The sequence below is a fragment of the Octopus bimaculoides genome, chromosome 3 (genome assembly GCF_001194135.2).
Source record: "Octopus bimaculoides isolate UCB-OBI-ISO-001 chromosome 3, ASM119413v2, whole genome shotgun sequence".
NCBI classification, from domain to species: Eukaryota; Metazoa; Mollusca; class Cephalopoda; order Octopoda; family Octopodidae; genus Octopus; species Octopus bimaculoides.
Window position 1 is genome coordinate 149,933,864 of NC_068983.1, and position 10,817 is coordinate 149,944,680.

The 10,817-nt window shown below is 35.6% G+C and overlaps 2 protein-coding genes across 3 annotated transcripts in view; one reads left to right on the forward strand and one right to left on the reverse strand.

Moving 5' to 3' along the window:
• Positions 1–3,448: 3,448 nt before the first annotated feature.
• Positions 3,449–10,817, reverse strand: part of LOC106876669 (serine/threonine-protein phosphatase 2A 56 kDa regulatory subunit alpha isoform) — a 346,085-nt gene continuing 338,716 nt past the window's right edge. For both annotated transcript variants that reach the window (XM_052966626.1, XM_052966625.1), the window contains exons 13-14: positions 6,017–6,173; positions 3,449–3,636 (exon numbers count right to left, since the gene is read on the reverse strand). The gene's annotated coding sequence lies outside the window, so the exon portion shown is untranslated. The remainder of the gene's footprint in view (positions 3,637–6,016; positions 6,174–10,817) is intronic.
• The window catches only part of LOC106876667 (uncharacterized), a 14,046-nt gene continuing 11,951 nt past the window's right edge, over positions 8,723–10,817 (forward strand). Inside the window, exon 1 of the mRNA XM_014925300.2 lies at positions 8,723–8,903. Coding sequence (XP_014780786.1) covers positions 8,756–8,903 — 148 coding nt within the window. The 5' untranslated portion in view covers positions 8,723–8,755. The remainder of the gene's footprint in view (positions 8,904–10,817) is intronic.

Sequence of the window (10,817 nt, forward strand, 5' to 3'; positions counted from 1 at the left end):
ATATATATATATATATATATATATATATATATACATTTATATATGTATATATACGCACACACATGTGCACAATTACATTCATATACATATGCATGAATGTATATTATAAAGGTGACTCCAGATTTCATGATTAGTGTATGAGCTAGAAACAAGGAAGAGAAGAGTTTGTTTATTGTATCTATAACATCTAATGTTTTCTGGTTACTCCACAGTAAAAGTTGAAGTAATGAAAAACTAATCAACTTTAACCACATGTTTACTCTACTCAAAGTGTTGAGTACTTTTTTATTTTGCTTGCAATACTACTTGCAAATATATATATATATCTTTATATATGTACATACATATATTATATATATTAATATTTTAGTTTTAAATCCAAATAATTTTCCAACTTTATTACTCAATTATGACATGACTGGTAAAGCCAGTTCAATTATTTAAAACTTACATAACATTAAATATATTATTATATTCCTTTTCACAAATGTCTATTTTCTTTTGCTGTGTTTGTTGTTAAATGTCTCCCTTTCATTACATATCACCCAATCAGGAGAGGAAAAAGAAATATGCTGTCAGCCAAGTTATGTACATTAACCCTTTTGCATTCAGTTTACTGTCAAATGTAATGCTTATTTATTCACATAGTTTCGGATTAATCATGTTTTATCTCTTAGCTACAAGATTTCAATGATGTAATTGTCTATTTTTACAATGACCATTAAAGGGTAGGTGTGAGGTCAGAGCTGTCTTGATATGGTTGGTTTAAATGCTAAAGGAATCTATAACCTTTTCTCCAGGAAAATATTATGACTTTCAATAGATTTCATTCAGGTTCTTTTTATGGACATTGAGCCAATCATGTCTAAATATATTTCCAACATAAGAGAGGTTTCATGATTCCAATCGACATGTCTGAAGAGTCACCAATATCGCTAAGTGCAATAATTGGCATGAAACTGACAATAACATTCTGACCAGTTATATGCCATAACCAATAATATACTGTTCAGTCTATATACTACTAAAACTCTGTGACTGCTTGCTTGCATGCATGCTCGTCTGTAATTTTATACAGCCAAACTGGCACATAATGGGAAAATACTCTGAAAGTAAGTACTCCTGAAATGTGAATACAAACGGAATAAAACAAGTTTCACGTAAATCAGACCACGGATTCCAGAGATGCGCGGTTTTTTGGGGGTACCTTCATAAATAGCCAAAACCCCGCATAATAGGAAAATAATCCAAAAGCAATATAACCCTAAAAAATACAAAGTGTTTGTACAGTGAGTATTTATATTTCAGCTTTCTTTAAACAGACAATATTTTAATTATTAAAAAGTGTTTTTAAAAGAATATGATTTGAAAAATAGGAGTTGTTTGTAGAGTAAATATCTATATTTAGCTTTCTTTCAACAGACAATATTTTAATTATTTAGAAATATTTTTAAGAGCCAGAGAAGGTGAGTAAGATAGTGGTGAACGCCAACAAGATCGGGACAGGGATGCAAATAGAAGGATCTATGAGACTGATAAAGGAAGAGCTGAGCATCTGGCAGAACAGAGGAAAAGAGATAAAAGCAGAAGAGATCATGAATCAGGTGCTCAGAGAGCTGAGCATCTGGCAGAACAGGGAAAGAGACAGAAGCAGGAGAAATCATGAATTGGATGCTTGGAGAGCTGAGCATCTGGTGGAACAGAGGGAAAGAGACAGAAGCAGGAGAGATCATGAACTGGATGCTTGGAGAGCTGAGCATCTGGCGGAACAGAGGCAGGAGAGATCATGAATCATATGCTTTAAACATGAACTTGTAAACCAAACCTATGATGACAGGAACGAATTGAAATATTTAACTGAATCATCATAAAATTAATTTTAATTTCAATGCAATGATACCAGCTCCAGCCAAACCTTCCAACCCATGCCAGCATGGAAAACATATTAAATGATGATGATAATCCCTCTATTTCTCATAAAATGATAATAATGTATAAATATGTGTGTGTGTTTGACAATGATTTTAGCTTTTAAACAAAATAAATAAGCCTTTCATTATATCTTCTAATGCATCCAGCTGGATAATGGTTATTCATTAGAGATGCAGTTAAGGGATGTAACTTATTCATCTACATCCCTAAGCCAAGTTGTTGGTGGATACTGGACTCTTTCTTTATTTTGAAGTGATGACTATAAACTGAGATCTATAGATCATAAATTCCTGTTATTGTCTACAATGGCATATATTCCTTATTGTAGATATTTTCTTTTATTTATGCCCCTCATTCAAGTAATGATGTAGATCCTAAAAGAAATAATTCACACTAAAGTGGGAGAGTGACAGTTGTTCTTGGTGATTTCAGATAAACTCTGCCCAATCAGATCAACAGCTATCTGAAATTATCTTATTTCTGGCCCCACATTCAGTGACTGAGCATTATCATCAATATATGAATGGTCTTCAATAGTGATGATGCTACTGGTATGTTTGCCATCTAGTTACTTATAGGTGGGAAATGGATTTCCTGAAAGGGTTCTGCAATGACCAAATCCAATTGTCCTTCAGCTACATTATTGAATCAGAAAAAACTGACTGCTTCAGTCTTTCCAAACATTCATATATAGACACTGTGATCCAACTGGTTCTGTGATGGAGAAAACTTAGCACTAAAAAGATGTCATCATCATTTAATGCCTATTTTTCCATGCTTACATGGGCCAGATAGAATTCATTAACCCTTTAGCATTCAAGCTGGCCATATCAGGCCCAAATATTCTACCTGTTTTATGTTCAAACTGACCAAATTAGCCGCTCATACCTTCTCTATAACGTCATTTTTAAAAATAAACAATTACATCACCGAAATCTGAAAGCTGTAAGATAATGCAGGATAAATTCCAAGCAATGTGAAGAAATATGCATTATACTTGACAGTGTAATCTGAATGTTAAACGGTTAAGGCAGATTCTCTACAGCCAGATGGTCTTCCTTTTACCAACCTTCACTTGTTTCCAAGCAAGTTAATATTTTCCTATGAAGACTGGAAATCTACTACAGCACCTGTTCAACAAAAATGCACATTTAATACTATCTCACAATGTCAAGATAAGGAAACAGAAATAATATATATGTACTGGGCATTTTTCCCCATTTTGTCTATAAGGTTTTGGTCAGCCTTAGGCTATGATAATGTTGTAAATTATCCATCTGAGTTTCTAGACTGTAATAAACCAGTAGGAATCCTTCCATATGATCTGATGCTGTAAAATAGTGCTCTATACCTTGTAACCTAGATCATCCAAAATTTTGCAATGACAAAGCAGTCACCATCAAAAATATGGTGCTTTATGTTCTGGAGAACTCCGAAACTAAAGACACATGACTAAATACTACAAGGCATTTTGTCAGCTGTTCTACCGATTCTGCCTAACCAACATACAAATTCATATTTTAAAAACAGTTTATTTACATTTATACAAAAGTTATAATTATAAATAAATAATATTTTATGAAACCAGCTGTGAAACAGTTCCTTTGAAGTTATTCATGTCACAAATGTGAAACACTGGACAAATTTTTTCATGATAAATGCAATCAGCCTGTCTGCACTTCATTGTAATTTCCCTTTGAACATCTGTAAAATAATATGTATACATTTAATAAAACAGTTTCATAGGGAAAGATAAGCACCTCAGAAACTGACAATGTCTCAACAAACTAAAGAAGGCCTATATAGTTATTTAGTCTGCAAAAAATTTAAGTCACAACTCTCTGAAATCACACACTATCAAGAAGTTACTAATAAATAAATGAATAAATAAAAATGAGAAGATGGTCATGGCTGAAAAACTTTTGCTCAGAGGTTTGCTCAGTCAGGTCTAATCTGAGGCCTAGTCAGAAGAAACTGATATATTCAACTACACAGAATTGAGAAAACTTGTATATCACAGTTGATCATATAACAACATTGGTTGAAATGGTCATATTTTCACTGATGAACTCATGTTTTCAGTTGCTTCAGTACAGCTCAGAAACATTTCTCGAGACAGTTGACACATTTCACTTGCAATTTTAATTTTTACTGGTAGACAAAAAATACTTTTAATCCTATAAGGCCTAGTTATAGTTAAAAGAAAGTCTATTGTTTCTAGGAATGTGACACAAAGGTACCCAAAGTCTCAGTCTCCAGTAATTCAACAGTGCAAACAAAGGTGTCGTCAATTGAATCAACTCTACTATATATCATCAGAACTTGTTTTATAGATTTGAACCCAATATATAGAGGGACATAACTGAAACATCACAAGACCTTCAACCCATCACTTCAGTGCTTTAATAACATTTTTTAAAAATATTAGGAATTCTTGTATACGCTTGAAGCCAAATTCTGTGAGGAAGTTGCAAAGTTGATGAAATTTACCCAAACATATAGCTGGTAGGATAAAAAGCAAAACTGCCCTTTGTAGGATTAGATCTCAGGACCAAGAAACAAAATTAAATTATATAAAGCACTTAGTTCAGTATTCCACTACCCAAGCCATCAAGCTCTTTGCAAACAAAATTATATCTATTAAACTTTAATTTAATCATATTCTACAGCTACTGTGTTTGGTCACATGTAAAGATCAATGAACGATCCAAAAGTAAATAAACTGAAATGTTTTTTGTTGCTTTCTACAGCTCAAAGAAAGATTACAACAGGGTACTGTAACACTTGTAAAGTATGTACTATCTTTGTAGACAAGAGTGGCATATATATATATACACACACACTTTTTTTTCAGTTTCCATCTACTAGATCTCACAAGGTTTTGGTGGTCAGCTTGGGGCTGTAGCAGACACTCGCCCAAGGTGCTGCACAGTGGGACTGAACAAGAAACCACATGGTTGACATAGAGCTGGCCAGCTGTGAGCTGTCCAGACTCCAATTGTCTGTTGTGGAATAGTTTCTATGGCTGGATGCCCTTCCTAATACCAAGCACTTAACAGAGTGTGCTGAGTGCTTTTTACATGCCACTGGCTGACAAAAGATCCTGTAGATGCAAGTTCATAAGAGATGTTACTGTCAGTATGCATACATTATGTATGAGACATTGATGGCTATATAAATTGAATATGGCTCCAATTGCAATTTGTAGGATTTTTAATAAGTCAGGGAGCTATTTGTAACATCAGTGAATGTTTTATTTCCTTTTTCCTACAGCAGAGATGGTGAATTCTTATCTACGCATGTGGCTGGCTGTTAATGTGTGTCATTGAAAAGGCCCAAAAAAGGTCAAAATGCATTTGGCATTCTCACTGGCCATTACTGGGATGAATTTTCATCTTTCTCTGATATTTATTATGCTTTTCATACAGGAGGTGCATAAGAGATGTTATCTTAGGACAAATACTGCAGAAACTGGCTTATTAACAATGTGTATACATGAAACAGGATACGTAGATGGCTATTTTAAACTTAAATATGGAAGACATACTGTCACTCCGTCAGTCACAACAATGAGTGTTCCAGCTGATTTGATCAACAGAACAGCCTGCTTGTGAAATTTTATATGCCAGTGGCTGAGCACTCCACGGACACATGTACCCTCAACATAGTTCTTAGAGAGATTCAGCATGGCCTGCTGAAATACAGGAACAAATAATTTTTGCCAGTGGACTGGAGCAACATGAAATAAAATGTCTTGCTCAACAACAGAACACAACCTTACAATCATGAGCTGAATACCCAACCACTAAACCATGCTTAGTGGAAGACAATTTGTCAATAATATAGTTAATAAAGATGGTGAGTACTATGACTGTACCTTTGGTATTACCAGAGGTAATATTACACTATCTCAAGAATCAAATGGCTCAGGAAAAGATAGTTTTAAAAAAGGAAATGGACCTTGGTAAAATTCGAAATCAGAACAGAAATGGGACATAATTATAGACTGGAAGGCATTTTATCAAACACTTTGCAGTTTCTGGCTTTTCTCCACTCTCTTTTACACTACATTAAAGTAACTTACCTGAAGTAGCTTTATGACTCCTTGTTACCAGTATCATAACCTTTTATTTTCTGTAAACCTTCAGGTGTGACATCTTCTTGGGTGACATTTAAACCACTGATAGTTATTTTTTTTACGTTTCCATCTCCAAAATTTATTAACCGAAGATAGTGTTGAGCTGACAATGATAAAACAAAAGAGAGAAAAGTGTTGTTCTCATATTTACCAATTGAATAATCAAACACATCACAATATTAGCTGTTCAGTAGGTGATACTATGTGTAGAACAGGTAAGACTTAGGTAAATAGAAGTCAGAGAAAATTAACATGACTGTCTGAGAGCAGACACTGCTATAGAGATTAGAATTTTCAGACTATATTATCTTTATCTGTATGCCATTTCATCAGACATCTTGTTCCAGGATGTGTTCAACATGAAATCAAGTGTGTGTGTGTGTCCATACATTTAATACATGTACTGAGCCTACGGGATTATTAAGTTGGAGCTTATCCCAGTCCAGCACAAAGTTATCCCCCAGCTACTGCTTGTACTTGTTTCAGCTTGGTAGATTGTAGCAATATGAAAAAATGTGTTTTGTTCAAAGACACATCATGCCATTTGGTCTAGGAACTGAACCTAAAACATTAAAATCATCCAAGACATGAACCATTAGGTTACATGCCTGAATCATCATAATTATCATAACCAGTCTTTATGTTTGCTTATACCATGCTGATATGGTTTGGATGTTTTGACAGGATGTCAGGAGTTAGGACTACATCTTGCTCCAATACCACATATTTGTATGGCCTTTAAGACTGGCTGTCCTTCCTGATGACAGCCACTTTACAGAGTGAACTGAGTGCTTTTTTTTTGTGTGTGTGTAGCACCAGCACCAGTGGCTTGGGAGATGGACTCAGCTGTGTGAGTGGTGTGCATTTACATTACACACATATACATATATATATATGTTCCACTCATGACAGCATAGAAGGCAGACGCTAAACGATGGCTATGCAGTCATGAAGTTTGCTTCCAAATCACATGGTTTCAGGCTCAGTACCACAATGTGGCACCTCAGACAAGTGTCTTGTACTATAGCATTGGGTTAAGCGATCAGTGACTTTTGTCGATGGAACTAAAAGAAGCCTGTCATGTGTGTGTGTGTACATTTGTGACTCCTTGTGTTGACATTGCACAACAGATGCAAATGAGTGCCTTTCGTTTTCAATCTCTCAGAAAAATATGTCAGGCCATGAGGAAGTATTGCTTTGCTTGAAACATGTGAGGATTGACAGCAGAAAGAGTAACCGACCATAGAAAATCTACCTCGATGAATTCTGCCTGATCTATACAAGCATGAAAAAGTGGACTGTTAAAATGATGATATATATCCAGAAGATCCCTCTCCCTCTCTTTCTCTGTATACACACACACACACACGGCACCTATGGAATATAGGAAAACATGGGATGAAGTTGTAAGAGCCGATCTCAAGATGTTGGGACTCATGGAGATGACAATGGACCAAGATGTCTGGCAATATGAGGTTCTTGAGAAAACCCGTCCACCTTATCGAACCAAAAGGACACCTCATGTCAAATCGGCATTGTCTCCATGAATATAGACATCGGAAACATATGTCAGGTCAATGAAAATAGGTCAATCTTATAACCTTTAAGAAATAAAAGCACAGCACGCACACACGTGCGTAGTGTCTTAGCCCTCATTATTGCTCCATATTCTAAGCATCCCTATCTAGGAGGATCTTGCTGATCACGTAATATAATCACAATTCTGTAAAATACTAGGGTTCGCAATTTCCCATTCCGTTGCCAGGTGGCTAGGGAGCAAGAACAGATCCAATGCTTGACAGTGATGACCCTCTTACAGAATTACCTACTTTTTGTAAATATTTTTCAACAAACAAAGGGGCGGAGATAAAGAATACGTGCACCACTCGTTTTGGGCGTAACAAAAATCCTAACCCTAAACACCGGGTGTACGTATTCTTTACTTTCGCCAACAAATGCTTATCGGGAAAGTAAGGTGTTTTAATGTTTACAATTAGTCCTTCGACACTGCAACTTTTTGAGGTCACTTCCGGTTGTGTAGTCTGACTTTGAAACCACCGAATTCAACAAGATTGATTTAAATTTTTAATATGCAGTTCGAGGTTCTAAAATACCACCCCTCCAAACTTCACTTAATCTTTTAGGAGTAAGTCGGATAACCAACAGTTTAAGTGTTACTCGTATTATCTGTATTAAAAAAATGTATTATATTCCTCAAGAATTATTATTTAAAACAAACATCGGCGATCTTACGTTAAGATCGCCCAAATATCATTTCTTTCTAATGAGAAAAAAAGACAACTATTTCTGAATTCTATAATAAAAAATGAAAAGTAAAGCTATGTCTAAACCTGTATGTAGAAAGAATGCTGTAAGTTTATAATGACATAAAACAAGTCATTAAACATTCACCTCCAGACGCGTTTTTCCATTGACCAGGTTCTTTCTTTTCTCCTTCAGTGATGAACCGTTTATATAATGTTAATCCGATAATGTTCCAAGTTCCAAAGAACACCAAAGCTGTCCCCAATGTTACGGTACGACCTTTAACGTATCGTCGCATTGTGAATGCTTGTAAGACTGGACCAAGAGGAAAGTCATAGAAATACGAAAGTCCGGCTATTTACGAAAACTAGAGTTGTTCCCCTTTAAGATCCGGTTCTTCGCGCCAAATACGAAAGCAAAATGGCTGTCTACGTGGATTTATCGAAGTGGCAGCAAGCAGATGTAGCTGATCGATGCCATTATATGCCCTGTATTATAAAGTACAGCGGTGAAACAAATGCTGAAAAGTATTTTGAAACAACTATTCAAGAGGATGACGACAAAAAGGGTATATGAATACGATTATTTCTTCTTGTTTGATGATGATGTTGAAGCATCTTTCAGAACTTAAATTCGTATTTCTGCAGTAAGTGTTCAAATTTCACCGTAGTCGATAAAATAGGAATCAGTAAGACACTAGAATTTGTTTAATTATTCCTTTTCCACTGGACGAAAGCTATCTTTTTTTTTTCTTTTCTGAAAATTTGATCAGTAAAAATCTCATACAACTACAATAACTCAGCAAGACTTCCATTTGTACCCCCTCTAAAAACACCCCTTTTTTTATTTGATTTTTTGGCACTGTCATGGTATTAGCTGTCAGAAGTGAAAGCAGAAAAATCTGACAAGGAACGTTACTGCTGGTTTGAGTTGATTCTTTGGCTCCTGACAGCTAATACCATGACTGGCCGGAGCGAGCTATCTGTCTGTCTGTCTCTATCTATCTATGTATCTATCTATCACTCGAAAGTTATTGGAACAAATTTGACACCTATATCCATGCGTTTGAAAACACACAGAGTATAAGGGTACTACTAAAGCAGAGTGGTCCCGAACGCGCAGTCGCGCGTCCGCGCTAGCTAGTCGTGAGTGGTCGATCCTATTATTTTTAAACTTCATTTGTTTTCTATTTTGATAAATTCTCTCTGTTGAAAATTATATTTTTATATTTTAAATAATTTGCAATTTCAGAAAATATATTTTTATATTAAATTTGCGTTTTCTAATTTGATAAATTCTACGGAAACAAAGGTGGACGAGTGATAGATAGATAGATATAGAGAGAGAGATAGTGAGACAGACAGATAGATAGATAGATAGCTCCGGCTAGTCATGGTATTAGCTGGCAGTAGCCAAAGAATCAACTCAAACCAGCAGTAACGTTCCTTGTCAGATTTTTCTGCTTTCACTTCTGACAGCTAATACCATGACAGTGCCAATTTCAAAATCTCGATTCCCCTACCCCCGGTTTTTATATAGATCCACAGGGTAAACCTAACCCTAACCCTAACACTAGTTTTGTGAGATTTGGCTGTTATTTCTAGCATGTAAATAGCCTGCTTGGTGGGGGGGATTGACATTTTTCAAGCAATTTTTTTTCAGAATCGGAATCTCCATAGCCTAAAACGTGGGATTCCGTAAAAAAAATTAATAAATATAGGGGGGAAAGGTTCAGATTACATATAGTCCGTCTCTACCCATTTTTTTTATCGTATGAGTTTGTAGAATACAAGGTTATAGCGTGTGTGAACGCAGTTGTTATGATGAGCTATTTCGGTCCGCGTAATATTTATTTAACAGCCATAACTGATTACTGCTTATCGTCGACTTAGAGGTTATGACTTTTACCAGTTTCCATCTGTTTTTATACAAAAAGCGGTTCTCGTACGCTTCATCTCCACAAGGGAGATCACTTTCTTATATATTTCTCAGGCTTGTGCATTGTAATAAGTTTATTTTCATTTTTTGTATCAATGTATTTAATATTTTTCAATTATAAATGTAGCCTGTCATTTCAATGTAAAGTGTAAATGACTTACGTAAATGATAACCCCTTAAGTTTGTGACGCTATCTAACTAAAAGTGAACTCTGGGAATGCGTTAATCGGAGGTATATTTTTCACAAATGGGCATCTTTTTATAATTCCCCATAACCCCAGTTTGTCAATAAAAATATGACATAAATTCTTGGCTCTGGTGAGGCGACTCGGAACATTCACGATGTGAATGTTCCGAGTCCTTTCCCCCCATCCCCACCCCGTTCGCGAGCGCGCATTTTTTTGTTTGTTTTCATATTCGTTTCGGGCAAGTTGTTTTACACCTATTACACTATTTTTCTTTTTCTTTTTTTTTTTTTGCTCAGGTCAAACGCTTTCTTCCCCCACCCATCCACCCACACACACACCTGACTTAGGATGATCCT